The 16,199-nt window shown below is 49.9% G+C and overlaps 2 protein-coding genes across 2 annotated transcripts in view; both read left to right on the top strand.

The window, feature by feature from the left end:
- Positions 1-12,880, top strand: part of BACE1 (beta-secretase 1) — a 35,524-nt gene extending 22,644 nt beyond the window's left edge. Inside the window, exons 4-9 of the mRNA XM_075604230.1 lie at positions 359-496; positions 1,106-1,240; positions 2,431-2,532; positions 4,879-5,028; positions 6,342-6,513; positions 6,759-12,880. Of these exons, the coding sequence (XP_075460345.1) occupies positions 359-496; positions 1,106-1,240; positions 2,431-2,532; positions 4,879-5,028; positions 6,342-6,513; positions 6,759-7,000 (939 nt within the window). The 3' untranslated portion in view covers positions 7,001-12,880. The remainder of the gene's footprint in view (positions 1-358; positions 497-1,105; positions 1,241-2,430; positions 2,533-4,878; positions 5,029-6,341; positions 6,514-6,758) is intronic.
- The window catches only part of RNF214 (ring finger protein 214), a 36,660-nt gene continuing 33,231 nt past the window's right edge, over positions 12,771-16,199 (top strand). Inside the window, exon 1 of the mRNA XM_075606602.1 lies at positions 12,771-12,793. Within this exon, the coding sequence (XP_075462717.1) occupies positions 12,771-12,793 (23 nt within the window). The remainder of the gene's footprint in view (positions 12,794-16,199) is intronic.

Genomic DNA, 16,199 nt, shown 5'->3' with positions numbered 1-16,199 from the left:
TTATGATTTTGTTTTTACCTAAAGGGACGGTGGGCCTGTTAGTGTATTATTTATCCTTATAAATAAACCCCATATAGAGAAATACTACGGTTCCTGCCTTAAATCTGGGACACAAGATCCCACGCTGTGACGGAGACGTGTGTGTGTGTTTTATCGGAGTATATACGATGCAGACACGTGTCCTCAGCTGTGTGTAAATAGATCGCCAGCTGTTGGGTAATTCTATATATGGGTTATTTTATCTGCTAACATCTCTTCTGGTTTCTTTCAATATGTCCTCCCCTGTCACCCCCTCCTCTCTTCCTCTCCCCCCCCCCCCCCACTCCTCTCTCCCTCTCCCCTCCCTTTTTCTCCCCAGCCGGATGAGACTCTGGAGCCGTTCTTTGACTCTCTGGTGAAGCAGACTCAGGTCCCCAACATCTTCTCTCTACAGCTATGTGGGGCCGGATTCCCCATCAACGAGAGTGACATCACCACCTCTGTGGGGGGCAGCATGGTGAGTGCCAGGGGGAGGCCGGCACTGCCCCTGTGTGTGAGGGGGACGATCGCACTGCCCTTGTGTGTGTGGGGGGGAGACTGGAACTGCCCCTGTGTGTGAGGGGGAGGCCGGTACTGCCCCTGTGTGTCTATGTGTGGTGAAGACTGTCACTAATGCTGCCCGCACTGTGTACACTTTGGGTGGGCTGGCAGTGCCCGCACTGTGTATACTTTGGGTGGGCTGGCAGTGCCCGCACTGTGTATACTTTGGGTGGGCTGGCACTAATGCTGCCCGCACTGTGTATACTTTGGGTGGGCTGGCACTAATGCTGCCCGCACTGTGTATACTTTGGGTGGGCTGGCACTAATGCTGCCCGCACTGTGTATACTTTGGGTGGGCTGGCACTAATGCTGCCCGCACTGTGTATACTTTGGGTGGGCTGGCACTAATGCTGCCCGCACTGTGTATACTTTGGGTGGGCTGGCACTAATGCTGCCCGCACTGTGTATACTTTGGGTGGGCTGGCACTAATGCTGCCCGCACTGTGTATACTTTGGGTGGGCTGGCACTAATGCTGCCCGCACTGTGTATACTTTGGGTAGTTGGCATTCACGCTGCCCCCTGCAGGTCATTGGTGGGATTGACCCCTCGCTGTACGTGGGCAGCGTCTGGTACACACCAATCAGGAAGGAGTGGTACTATGAGGTCATCATCGTGAAGATTGAGATCAACGGGCAGGACCTGAGGATGGACTGTAAAGAGGTGAGTCATGTGACTGGCACTGAGCCATTCCCCCACCTCCTCCCCCTCCAGGAGTCATGTGACTGGCACTGAGCCATTCCGCCCCCCCCCCTCCAGGAGTCATGTGACTGGCACTGAGCCATTCCCCCCCCCCCTCCAGGAGTCATGTGACTGGCACTGAGCCATTCCCCCACCTCCTCCCCCTCCAGGAGTCATGTGACTGGCACTGAGCCATTCTGCCCCCCCCTCCAGGAGTCATGTGACTGGCACTGAGCCATTCTGCCCCCCCCTCCAGGAGTCATGTGACTGGCACTGAGCCATTCCCCCCCCCCTCCAGGAGTCATGTGACTGGCACTGAGCCATTTCCCCCCCCCCCTCCAGGAGTCATGTGACTGGCACTGAGCCATTCCCCCCCCCCCCTCCAGGAGTCATGTGACTGGCACTGAGCCATTCCCTCCTCCCCCTCCAGGAGTCATGTGACTGGCACTGAGCCATTCCCCCCCTCCCCCTCCAGGAGCCATGTGACTGGCACTGAGCTATTTCCCCCCCCCCCCTCCAGGAGTCATGTGACCAGCACAGAGCCTCCCCCTTCCAATAGTCATGTGACCAGCACAGAGGCCCCCCTCCTTCCAGGAGTCATGTGACCAGTACAGAGCGAGGCCCCCCTCCTTCCAGGAGTCATGTGACCAGTACAGAGCGAGGCCCCCCTCCTTCCAGGAGTCATGTGACCAGTACAGAGCGAGGCCCCCCTCCTTCCAGGAGTCATGTGACCAGTACAGAGCGTCCCCCCCTTCCAATAGTCATGTGACCAGCACAGAGGCCCCCCTCCTTCCAGGAGTCATGTGATCAGTACAGAGCGAGGCCCCCCTCCTTCCAGGAGTCATGTGACCAGTACAGAGCGAGGCCCCCCTCCTTCCAGGAGTCATGTGACCAGTACAGAGCGAGGCCCCCCTCCTTCTGGGAGTCATGTGACCAGCACAGAGCGTCCCCAGGACTGGCACAGAGCCTCCACACACCCCTCTCATTCTCATCCACTCTCCCCCCTCACCTCCTTCCTCCTCTGCTCTCCCCCTCACCTTCTCCTCCCTACTCCTCCCCCATCACCTTGTCACCCCTACGCCTCCTCTGCTCTCCCCCTCACCTCCTCTTCCTCTGCTTTCCCCCTCACCTCCTCTTCCTCTGCTCTCCCCCTCACCTCCTTGTCCCCTCAGTATAATTACGATAAGAGCATTGTGGATAGCGGTACCACCAACCTGCGGCTCCCGAAGAGAGTGTTTGACGCCGCCGTGAAATCCATCAAAGCCGCGTCATCGGTGAGTGTGACCTGCGCGCCCCTGAGGGAGGTGACAGGCAGAGCTGGGTCCTATATATGTACATACGTCACAGATATAGGTACCCGGGGGTCAAAGTGTAAAAGATCAGTATATTAAGCAGATGGAGAAATGCGTCGGGGCTCACATGAAAGAAACATTGTTACAGACTGTCGAGGTTTGGGCTCGGGGTATGAGAGGGAAACATGGCTAGTCTGTAATAATGTTTCCTTGTCTGTGAGCCCTGGGGCACGCATTTCTCTATTTGATATACAGTATATATAGATATAGATATAGATATGATGACGAATATCAGAGGCAGCACTCCAAATGGTTGTCAAAAGAATATATTGATAATGGTCCCCCACGCGGACCGAAACGTTGGAATGATGTCTTGTTTATACAATATATTTGTAGCCGGGACCCCGCTTTCTCCCCCAATTGTTGTTGTGGGGTGGGAGATGTTGCACCTAGGGAACGCTCCGATAACGGAGGTTCCGCGTATAGGGAGCCGCCATGTTAGGTTGGCGCTGGCGCAGACTTGGTCCAGCAGGAGGTTGCGCATGCGCAGAGCAGGGTAACAAAGCCCGCGAAGGAGGAGAGCTCGGGGAGGAGGGGAGTTAGGGGACTACGGGTCCCAGCAGCCCCCGCGGGCCCCCGTGACGCGCCAGAACCAATCAGGTACGAGGAGAGGGAGGAAAAGGAAGTGATGGGGCGCACGAGGAGTCAGAGCTAGCTGTCGGAGGAAGGAGAAGGAGCTCCGGTGTAGGGAGGCAGTCCGCCCCTACCTAGGCCGCCTGCCCCAGGCCCAGTTAGGCCCTGAGCCCCAGTAGTGTGCAGCTGAGCTAGGGACTGGCCATAGTCAGGTTCCGGATCCCCTTACTATGAACCGATCACTACCGGGACAGTTCTAAATCAGCGGGAGGCCTGGGACCAGGCCCCGCTACTAAGTGGCAGCGTGTCTGGGTGGGATCACCCCGGACACCCACGGGTGACGTCATCTACGCCCACACCGATCCTTTGTGAAGACAGTTGCAGCACCGGGTACAGGAGTGCCCGGCAGGTAAACTCCAAGTGCACCAACGGTACCATTTTCACTCCGGGACACGGTGGCTGCGCAGTCACACACTCATACATCCACTGACTCACTGGGGGTGGGGGAACGTATTCCACACGGGGTGGGATCACCCGGTGAAGGGAGAGGGAGAGTGAGCGTTCAGAAGGACGCTGGTAGTAGTGTCTCCTCTAGGGAGGGACACCTGTTGACTAAACTGATGGTTGCTACAAGTAAACATATATTGGTTAAGGTATATCGCTGTGTGTGTGTGTTCATGTACATAAGTTCCTGCGAAGACCCACTTCCCCTAGGGCGGAAGCTGTCGCAGGTGGAGGCGCTGCACCAAGTTATCAGTATTGTGAGCACCCCAGGCTCTCCGTGGCAGAGGCTTAGGCCCTGTGAGCCTACAGGTTATACAGCACATGGTAGTGGCCTGTGTTCGATAGGAACCAGGGCTACATATTCTTTTGACAACCATTTGCAGTGCTGCCTCTGATATTCGTCATCATACGGTATCGTATTGCCTATTTGTTCCATACAGGATTTGCACCCACCCTATTGATTTTCCAGGCGGAGTGCCTATTGTTCGATATAGAGATACATACATAAATACATACATACATACATACATACATACATACATACATGGCTCTGGATACCGCACCGATTGCCATTTTATAGCGTCCGCAGGGAGAGAGGTTTTAGATGCCCACTTCCCAGCGGAGAATGACGTATGACTGAGGGGGGAGGGGGAACATGTTTTTTTGGGTTAAAAACAAGTAATTTCAAAGATTGTCACATTTTCTGTTACTATCTGTGGAGTTGAGGGATATCCCCCTCGGGGTGCAATGCTCTGCAGAAGTGAACAGGTTAAATCAGTAATTCCCCGTCAGGGTGCAATGCTCTGCAGAAGTGAACAGGTTAAATCGGTAATTCCCCGTCAGGGTGCGATGCTCTGCGGCAGTGACGCGGATATCACACACTGTGCTCAGCTACTTCTAACTTCTCCCTTTTTTTTGTTTTTATCACAATCGTCCCTTTTCCTCCCAAGTTTTCATCTGTTTATTATTTCTCCGGCATCGGCTGTTGCCAAAGCAAACCCTGTAATCTTAATGAGTGTGAATGTCAGCGGCCATTTTAACCTCCCTTTCAGTAATTGATTAAAAGGGTGGGATTGCTGAAACAGGCGGCGAAGAATGGAGATGGGCAGTAATTAATGATGGGGAGTAATTATGGCAGGTTGCTGCTTTAATATGCTCAGAATTCCGACTGGCGCTTCTGTCCTGTTGCAGACGGAGACGTTCCCAGATGGGTTCTGGTTGGGCGAGCAGCTTGTGTGTTGGCAGGTGGGTACCACTCCCTGGCACATCTTCCCCGTCATCTCCCTGTATCTAATGGGCGAAGCTACCAACCAGTCTTTCCGGATCACCATCTTACCGCAGGTGAGCGCGGGCGCAAAATCCTCGCCGACGGTGTGACAGGGAAGGAAACAGACCCAGATTAGCCCACACTGCTGAGATGTATTTATTACACAAATCCGTCCCAATGTATGTAATTGTTATGTAACTGGGAATAAGAAGGGACAAATTGAATATGGGCAATGTGGATTGTTTAGAAGGATTTCCTGTGTCCTACAAAGATGCTCATAACCGATGTATCTTGCAAAGCCTTAATGGCCAGTAAGTAGGCCTGTCCCTTCCCCTCCTCCCTCCCCATGTATCTATGGTGGTCTCCCCTATCCTCCACTTCTTCCCCCCCCCCCCCACCTCACTGTGTCCTCCGTCCCAGCTCTAGTACTCTCTAAACTCCATCTCCACTATCCATCACGTCCTCTCCCCCTCTCCCCTCCCCCACTATCCATCACGTCCTCTCCCCCTCTCCCCTCCCCCACCATCCATCACGTTCTCTCTCCCCCACTATCCATCACGTCCTCTCCCTCTCTCCCCTCCCCCACTATCCATCACGTTCTCTCTCCCCCCTCTCCCCTCCCCCACTATCCATAACGTTCTTTCTCAACCCCTCCATTCCCACTATCCATCACGTTCTATCTCTCTCCCCCTCCCCCACCATCCATCACGTTCTCTCTCCCCCCTCTCCCCTCCCCCACTATCCATAACGTTATCCCTCTCCCCCTCCATACCCCCATCCTTCACGTTCTCTCTCCCCCCTCTCCCCTCCCCCACTATCCATCACATTCTCTCTCCCCCTCCTCCACCCCCACTATCCATCACATTCTCTCCCCCTCTCCCCTCCCCCACTATCCATTACATTCGCTCTCCCCCCTCCGCCCTCCACTATCCATCACGTTCTCTCCCCCCTTGCCTATCCTTCAAGCTCTCTCTCCCCCTCACGCTCCCACTATCCATCACGCTCTCTCCCCCCCTCCGCCCCCCACTGTCCATCACGTTCTCTCTCCCCCCTCCGCCCCCCCCCCACTATCCATCACGTTCTCTCCCCCCTCCGCCGCCCCACTGTCCATCACGTTCTCTCCCTCCTTCACTATCCGTCATGCTCTCTCTCCCCCCTCCACCCACTCTTCCTCCCCATCTTGAAGTCTCACTTGACAAGTGACCTTTACAACGCAGTATCTTCATAGCGTACAATGTATATTTTGCAGTGTGCGGGGTGGTGAGAGGGGAGGGATAATCCCACAGGCCGTTCCCATCTTCTCTTGCATGGTGACACCTTTTAGAGTATTGTTTCTTTCATACCCCGCGTGTACCATTATACCACTGACACATGTCCCCTGTCCCAGCAATACCTGCGTCCAGTTGAGGACATCGCTACGTCTCAGGACGACTGCTACAAATTTGCAGTGTCCCAGTCGTCCACGGGGACCGTCATGGGTGCCGTTGTCATGGAGGGATTCTACGTCATCTTCGATCGCGCGAGCAAACGCGTCGGCTTCGCAGTCAGCGCGTGTCACGGTGAGGAGACCCCCTCACGCTGTGGTGTTACTGGCACGGCACACGTCATCACCAGCAGGGGTCAAAGGGTGATGGGAGGCGGCAGAGAGCAGTACCACACAATGATGCTCACACCCCCAGTACCAATACTTTGTTATACTCCTCTCCTTACCAAACAGCCCCCCTCCCCCCGTGCATCTCCTCTCTTTATTTGGGGAAGGTTTGATCTCCCGCTTCCCACCCCCCTCTCTCTCTCTCTCTCGTAGTGCACGACAATTTCCGCACGGCCTCCGTGGACGGCCCGTTCTACGCTCCCGAGCTGGAGGATTGCGGATACAACACGCCCCAGCTGGACGAGTCGGCCCTGATGACCACGGCGTACGTGATGGCCGGCGTCTGCGCCCTCTTCATGTTACCGCTGTGTATCATGCTGTTCCAGTGGCGCTGCTGCCGCTGCTTGCGGCGCGCGAGGGACGATTTCGCTGACGACATCTCCCTGCTCAAGTGAGCAAACCGCCTCCTCTCCCCCAAACCGCCGCCCCTTCCAGGGGTCTGGTGACCTGTGCAAAGAGGGGATGATCTGGACACACCCTGAGCCCCTCCCACAACGCCTGCTCCTGTACGGACTTAGAGCAGCGGGGGGAGGCTTGGATGTCTCAGCGGGGGAGGGGGTTTTATGGCTTCATTTCTGGCCTTCGGGTGCACGTCCTGAATAGAATATGCATTTTCTCTTGGTCACATTTAAGATGGCTTCTCCTCTCTGGTTTGTAAATGGCCAGCTTGGAGCTCAAAAGGGACGAGGGAGCGGCGAGCAGGGGAGAAGAGGGGGAGTCACAGAGGGGAGGGGGGCAGGTATTGGGGAGATAGGTGGAGGTACGCGTAATGTCGGAAGCAGAGACGGGGACTCGGATCAGATGAAATATATCTCCGGTGCGGGCGTGATGATCCGGGAGGACTCGGGGAGACTGGGTGCACCAACACACGGGGCCCTAATATACAAGGGGTCCGGACGGGGCCCGGCACAGCGACAATTATAAGTAACCCCTTCAGACCCCGTGGAGGCAAAGCTACAACGCCAGGTGGGAACCGCAAAATGCAGGAGATGCTTCTACAAACACCTTATAGAGTAAGGTGAAAGCCATAGAGGACCATTACATGTCCTACTTCTCAGGAGCAGCGAGGAATCTGTGCCCGCTGCAGCCTCTCTGAACTACATAAGGGCAATCCTGCACCCTGTGGGGAGGGGAAAGTGATATCTTAACCTTTACACTGCCAAAAGGGCTTCATACGAGACATTGCAGGCCCCTCTAGCATTGAAAGGGTTAATCAATTTAATCTGTATTTCAGAGGGACACATTTTTTAAGTGTAAATGTTTTATTTTAACTCTTTAAGGGCACATTTTCCCTTTCCGCTCAGGGGCAACTGATACATGGCACCGTGTTGTGGGCCCCTCTGGCAAGGAAGGGGTTAGGACCCGTTCCATTCCCCAGAATTCCCAGGCCCCCATATAACAGGATCCGTGTGTTAGCAACAAAAATGGTCTGTGTTTCATTTATATTTCCATTTAGAAACAAACAAAAAAAAAAAAGTCAGTAGGTGGCCCAGCACGCTGCCATCCTCCCCCCGCAGGGTGGCTGTGGGGCCCAGAACGCTGCCATCCTCCCCCCGCAGGGTGACTGTGGGGCCCAGAACGCTGCCATCCTCCCCCCGCAGGGTGGCTGTGGAGGCCAGAACGCTGCCATCCTCCCCCCGCAGGGTGACTGTGGGGCCCAGGTGGGATCACAAACTCATCATAACATGTCGTTGTCCATGCTGTGTCAGCACACGCCGTCTGTGGTACCAATGTTATCGGGAGTGCCTTATTGCATTCAGTGTCGCACTTATCGCTAAAAGCCATGTCTGTTTTTTGGTGGGGAGAAAGACGGAGGATATCAGGAGGGAGGGCCCCGGACACGGGGGAACACTTCATAGCAGTAGCGATCTGCCATATGTGGGACCGCCCTGTGTATGAGTGACGGGACGAGCGTTGGGCGTGCGCGGGACGGGCACATCTATGTTGCAGGTCTCTCCAGCAGTACAGGGGTTAAAACGCACCAATGAAAAGCAGATTGTCCGGGGGGGGGGGGGGGGTCTCGCTGTGACAAGTGCCGCGGCTGCTATGTGAACCGTGTGTTCAAAAAGTGAATGATGCCATTAAATGGAGAGAACTGAAAGTGTGGGTGCTGGGATGAGGGCTGTTATTTTTGGGGAGAGGAAACGAGAGAGGAGAAGGAATGAAGCGGGGAGGAGGCAAAGGACGGTAAGTAAGGGAGACATGGAGTTAAGTATGGCAGGGAGTCCTCTACACCAGCCCAGACCTTGGGGGTCTGGGGGCTCCTCCAGAGGCTGGAGAGAACCCACTTCCCTATAAAAGATGGCCCATTGTGTTTTATTTTTTAGTAGGAATTACCGAAACATTCACTGAAGGAAAACCCATTTTTGGTAAGCTAGTTTCCCTTTCCGTCATGCCCCGGCCCCCCACAGCAAGGAGAATTAGAACAGCAGTTCAACTAAACAATCCCCCCCAGCTCGCAGAACCTCACTGTCAGATTCCGATTATTCTGGGGCTTCAACGTCCAACATGTAAGTGTGACCACATTGCTGCCTCACAAATCGGATCTGGAGCGGCCTTCTGCCCACAATGTCACCTTTGCCCCAGGAGAAGTATTGTTTCCTTGATCCATCTATCAACCAACAGTCATCGTCGACGCTGTGAATTCCTTATTGTTGCCAGGGAAGGGAACCAAGAAACTGATGTACTAGATGTCTTCGTTTGGTCAAGATATTGTTTCAAGCATCTTCGTGCATCAATGGAATAAAAAAAAAATCAAGTTTTGGGGATCTGGACACAAGGTGGGGAACACAATGGAAGTCGAAAGTAACCATAGACTGGAATCGTGGAACAGTTTGTAGAACGACGACCTTGTCCTCGTGAAACACCAAGTATGGTTCTTTATTTGCTTTGCCGAAGAAATGGCTACCAGAAACGGTTTCAGCTCGAATGGATGGCTACAAAGTGGTTTCAGCACTAGATTTAAGTGCCATGCTGGTGTAGAATTTCTTATCCCAACACGTACATTTGGAACGGCTTTGACGAACGGACGGATGAGCAGATGGTTTGCTATAAGTTGTGCTCCTACAGTAACAATCTGCACATTCAAAGTACTTGACTTCAGGTCTTTTTTTAAATCCCAAGCTAGTAGGTAAATGCACTAGGTGTACCTTGATAAAGTGCTCTGCATGAAACGCGTAGGTGCGTTTCATCTCGTCTCTTTGTGAGCTTGCAATAAATTGATATACATTTTTGAGTTGCCCTGGATTTTCTGTTTTTTATCTATTTTTGGCTGTGCTCTGCATTTACCTACCACCTTTGGATTTCCTACATTACAGACTGCACGCCCTGGATCTTCTGGACTGTCCTGTGACTCAGCTGACGGGTAATGGGCTATAGTTCCCTTAATTACCTCGTTATAGAACTCAATACTTTATCTAATAACAGAACCACTAACTAAACACATACAACAAGCGCTAACCTAAAATCAATAAACCAATAAGGTGACCTGTGCCTAATGCACAGACTATAAATCAAATGTGAAAACTAATATATAGATACTGTATCAGAAAAATTCCTTCTGGTGGATAATACAAATAGGAATGGCTGCCAAGGGGACCCTCACACACAAGATCTCTCAGGGAACTTGTAACAAAACAGTAAATCAAGAAGGAAATGCAGTCCCCGGCGCAAGGAATAATATAAATACCGATTCCCACTGTCCGCATGTAAGTCCAAAGAGAAACCAAATCCCAAAAAGTTCAGTCCTTTGATGCAATCCAGATGGCACGTCTTTGTCACTGGTTCTCCTCGTATTGTGCAATACAAAGGGAACACACAATCGCACAGTGGACAGGAACAATGGGCACTTGCACTGCAGACACACAACTTGCCTACTTACAAGATAGTATCTTGATGCATGCAGAGTATACAATCTGTGCTTTTAGCCAACGTCTTCCTCCCGAAATCCACGAACCCCGCGTGGTATATCTGCCGAGTCCGACCAGCTCCGTCAGGTACGTCTCACGCACCGCGCACCAGTTCCACAGGAATAATAACAGAGAAAAAGAATAGTGCGGTACTGGGAAAAACACTTTAATTAAAAAAGTAAACACAAGACGAATTTTCTGTGTCGCGTCTTTCCAAATGGTACAAAATTGCTGTCCGCAGCATGAAATCTCGGCTCCCAGCAATGAGTATGTATGGGGTGGAGAAAACTCCAAAGCTGGTGCTGCAAAAACGACAAGTAGTTTCACTGCAGTATTGGAAGTAAATATATCAATCCTGGACCCGGAAAAGAATCCACTTGGTAATAAACATATGACAGGAGTAAACAGTGTGCGAAATGGTCTCAAAACCTCAGGAGGGGGGCCAATGTGTGGTAGGGAGCAAGGATCCAAGCAAAGAACCCCGTCAGTGAACAAAGCTCCGCCACTACCCTCACCACTCCTGGCGTCCTACGCACAACTAGTAAGCCCCTTAAGGGCGCGGTACTCACGGACTTGACACGTCGATGTCGCCCATTTGATACCGTTAATCCCAAGACTCGATCCGGGTGCAGTGTCGGCGTGCTCCAGCCTCAAGAAATCCAATAGAAAAAAGGTAGGTATGGCGGTTCACAGCCGTCCGTAGGGTAAGGATAAAGCGCAAACAATAAATAAAAGAAAAAACTTTTAATGGGCACTAGACATTACAAAATATCACAAGAACACTCTGACGCGTTTCGTCCTGTTGGTAGGACTTTGTCAAAGAGTGACTGGTAGGAGCGCAGAGTGATTACCATATAGTGGCGCCTCAAAGGTTATTGGCTATGCATAATTAGTGTGTCATCACAAGCCCATCTGTTGTATAAACAGGCTTGAGAGGGAAAGGCAAGCAGTTATAAGAACTCTTATATGAATAACCGAGTCGCCAGATAATAGAAACCACCCATGGCTCAGAAAAATACAAAACAATATAGTGAAATATTAATGCATATGAAAAGAAAAAAAGAAAAAAAAGGAATATAATGTTAAAAACACAAAGGAATGATAAAAATAACATCATATCATGTGATTAAAAAAACAGTAGTAATGTGGCAAAATAAAAAGAACAAACATTAGTAGAAATACATAGAGAACAATAAAAGCTCTATCATATAATGATCATAAAAAATATATGCAAATATGGATGAATCAAGGAATTGACAGAAAAATAGCAATGATTAGGAAGTTGATGTATAAGCCACCCAAAAAAAGGTTACTAGAAAGAGAGGTGTAAAGGATACGTACACCATGAGTAATTTAAGTAGTAAGAAAATTTTTAAGCTCCCATTCGATATTAATACCTGTGGGTTGTAAAGTACTCATGGTGTAAATCCAATACATCTCTGTGATAATTAATTTATTCTGTCTGTCACCCTCTCTGGGGTGGACTGGTACATGTTCTATACCATGAAAAGAGAAATTGGCTATGCCCCCTAGAGGGCATTGGGAAAAATGACGTGATACTGGATGTGTCAAATCTTTTTTTATAATTAGTCTCACATGTTGTATTCTAAGTCAAAGTGATCTAATAGTGCGACCAATATAAGATTTTTTACAACCACATTGTAAGTGGTAAATAACATAGCTAGTATAGCAATTCATAAATGTGTTCATACGAACCTTTTTGTTTTTAACCAAAATAGTTTTAGTGGTGTTAGCGTATTTACATATAGAACATCTTCCACATGGAAAGAAACCTTTTGGGATACCCCTCACTTGGGAATCTCGAGGAATGGAGTTAAATGAACTCGGTGAAAGACGAGATGCCAATGTCTTGGCTTTTTTGTATACAAATCCAGGACCTCCCTGTATGATAGGGGCAATATCTTTATCTAATGTGAGAATCTTCCAATGTTTAAGGAAGATTTGGCGAATGGATTGCGATTGCCTATTCTATGTGGATATAATTAAAGGACAGGAAATATCAGTATTAGAATAAATTTGTGATCTATTTATATGATTATACGGTTTCTTTGTAATCTATTCTATTTAGAGAATCAGCATGATCAAATGCTGCCTGGGTGTCACTTTGATTATAACTTCTAACCAAAAATCTGTCTGCCATATTACGTGATTGTGCAAGAAATAAGTCATTATTGGAACATAACCTTTTTAAATGGATAAACTGTGCCCTAGGTATGCTCTTAACTAAAGACCTAGGATGACAGCTATCCGCATACAGAAGTGAGTTCCTGGAATGGTCTTTCCTGTAAATATCTGTTTGAATTAGTTTGTCATTATCAATAAACAAAGTAATATCTAAATAATCAATATGGTGCATATGGTGTTTATACGTGAAATTTAAATTAAGATTATTAATATTTAAGGTATCAATAAAAGTGAATCAGCATCCCCATCCCACACCACAATGATATCATCAATAAACCTTCTATAAAAAATAATGTGACTACGATAAATATTAGTGTCGTGATAAATGTGCTGTGCCTCCCATAAACAAATTAGCATATGACTGTGCGAATGATGTGCCCATAGCAGTGACTGATTTTTGTAAATAAAAATGTGAATCGAAAAGAAAATAATTGTGTGTTAATAAAAATGTGATAGATTCAAGTAAAAAAAGTGCATAACGTGATTGGTAAGTGAGAAAGATCAGAAGTGCGAATAGCTAGCAACACCGTGCCCATGTGCATTATGGAATACAGTGAGGTCACATCTAATGTGACCCATCTGTATTGCCTTTTCCACTGAAAACCTTGAAGTGAATCAATAAGATCTGAAGTATCCTTAATGAAGATGGTAATTGAAAGACCAATGGTTGTAAAAAGCTGTCCACATACCGCGATAACCATCTCCCAAAGATCCAATACTCGCCACTATGGGTCGGCCAGGAGGGTAGACCAGCGATTTATGGATCTTTGGGAGATGGTGGAACACCGGAATCACGGGATGTGGGCAGCTCAGAACTCACATTCTCTAGAACTAAGAACATTAAGCATTTTACCCAAATCATAAGTTCTGTAAGCTGATACAAATAGTTCTTGGTAGGGTCACATAACAGACGTTGGTAAATAGAGGAGTCTAGAAGTTGTCTAAGGGCTTCTCTTGTATATTGATCTGCTGACAAGATCACTAAGGCACCGCCTTTATCGGCACTTTAAGAACAATATTATGATCTTTTTCCAATACTTCTAGTTGTTGAACCTCTGAAATGGTTAGATTATTAGACATAACATTGGAAAAAGAAATCCATTGTTAACAAACGTAAGGTCCCGTTCCACCAGTCTCTCGAAGGTGGTTATAACAGTCCTCTGTTGGCATTAGGGCAGAAAATCGATTCTTTTCTCGCGGCCCTGAGGTGACTTTTAATTAAAGTGTTTTTCGCAGTACCGCACTATTCTTTTTCTCTGTTATTATTCCGCTGCGCGATGCGTGAGACTTACCTGACGGAGCTGGTCGGACTCCGCAGATATGCCATGTGGGGTTCGTGATTTTGAAAGGAAGACGTTGTGACGGTAGTGGTAAATATGGCTGCCGTTAATAAAGGTTAAGTCTGCATTACCCTACCTGTCAGTATTACTGTATATGTTATGTATATATGTATGTCTTTGCTTGGTTCCAGCACCTCAGAATCAGGGGTTAATATGTTTGCAGGAGAATGTTGCAACTTGTTATGCACCTTCCCCTGTATCCTTGTTATGTTGCAAATGTTATGTTGCAGTTCTACCCACCAATCAGGGCTGGGAACCTAGGCAGCACCTTCCTACCCACCAATCAGGGCCTGAGCACGTAGGCAGCACCTTCTACCCACCAATCAGGGCCTGGGCACGTAGGCAGCACCTTCCAACCCACCAATCAGGGCCTGGGCATGTAAGCAGCACCTTCCTACCCACCAATCAGGGCCTGGGCATGTAAGCAGCACCTTCCTACCCACTAATCAGGGCCTGGCCACGTAGGCAGCGCCTTCCTACCCACCAATCAGGGCTGGGCATGTAAGCAGCACCCTCCTACCCACCAATCACGGCCTGGGCATGTAGGCAGCACCTTCCTACCCACCAATAAGGGCCTGGGCACGTAGGCAGCACCTTCCTACCCACCAATCAGGGCCTGGGCCGTAGGCCCCTTCCTACCCACCAATAAGGGCCTGGGCACGTAGGCAGCACCTTCTACCCACCAATAAGGGCCTGGGCACGTAGGCAGCACCTTCCTACCCACCAATCACGGCCTGGGCATGTAGCAGCACCTCTACCCACCAATCAGGGCCTGGCCACGTAGGCCACAGCACACACACCTTCCTACCCACCAATCACGGCCTGGGCATGTAGGCAGACGCCTTCCTACCCACCAATCAGGCTGGCCTGGCCACGTAGGCAGCACCTTCCTACCCACCAATCACGGCCTGGTATGTAGGCAGCACCTTCCTACCCACCAATCAGGGCCTGGCCCACGTAGGCAGCACCTTCTACCCACCAATCACGGCCTGGGCATGTAGGCAGCACCTTCCTACCCACCAATAAGGGCCTGGGCACGTAGGCAGCACCTTCCTACCCATAATCAGGGCCTGGGCACGTAGGCACCTTCCTACCCACCAATAAGGCCTGGGCACGTAGGCAGCACCTTCCTACCCACCAATAAGGGCCTGGGCACGTAAGCAGCACCTTCCTACCCACCAATAAGGGCCTGGGCATGTAAGCAGCACCTGTCCCGGAGTGCTGCAATACAGGCATACCCGCATTAATGTACGCAATGGGACCGAGCATGTATGTAAAGTGAAAATGTACTTAAAGTGAAGCACTACTTTTTCCCACTTATCGATGCATGTACTGTACTGCAATCGTCATATACGTGCATAACTGATGTAAATAACACATTTGTAACAGGCTCTATGGTCTCACCGCTTGCGCACAGCTTGGTACAGGTAGGGAGCAGGTATTTCTGTTCAGGCCATACTGACAGGCGCATGCGTGAGCTGCCGTTTGCCTATTGGGCGATATGTCCTTACTCGCGAGTGTACTTAAAGTGAGTGTCCTTAAAGCGGGGTATGCCTGTATTATGTTTTAAGTGTATAAAAAGGTGGGGAGGGAGACCCCTAGCAGACAGAGCCTGCAGAGAGTTACGAGGTGTGGCTGTGACAGGGAGAAACTGCAGTGTCCAATCAGTGCTGGTCTCAGGCCTGAAAATCAGTCTGTAGGCACTGGGCAAGATGAGAGAACAGGGGAAATCTCTGCAAGGAAGTCCCTGCAACTAGGTATGCAGGGCATCCCCCAATTGGGTATGTGTGATGTTTGTATGTTTTGTATAGTTGTGGATATGCTTTTCCAATAAATTAGTTTTTATAAACTCTCGGGTTCTGTCTGGCGATATCGATCCCTGGTATTAGTCCTGGTCTCCCGTGACAGACGTTGGCTAAAGTACAGATAGTATCTTGATGCATGCAGTGGATACAATCTTGTAAGTAGGCATTTGTGCGTCTGCAGTGCAAGCGCCCATTGTTCCTGTCCACTGCGATGGTGTGTTCCTTTGTATTGCACAATAGGAGGAGAACCAGTGACAAAGACGTTCCATCTGGATTGCATCAAGGACTGAACTTTTTGGGATTGGGTTTCTCTTTGGACTTGCATACGGACAGTGG

Source organism: Ascaphus truei, chromosome 6 (assembly GCF_040206685.1).
Source record: "Ascaphus truei isolate aAscTru1 chromosome 6, aAscTru1.hap1, whole genome shotgun sequence".
Classification (NCBI taxonomy): domain Eukaryota; kingdom Metazoa; phylum Chordata; class Amphibia; order Anura; family Ascaphidae; genus Ascaphus; species Ascaphus truei.
This window is presented reverse-complemented; position numbering and strand designations above follow the sequence as displayed.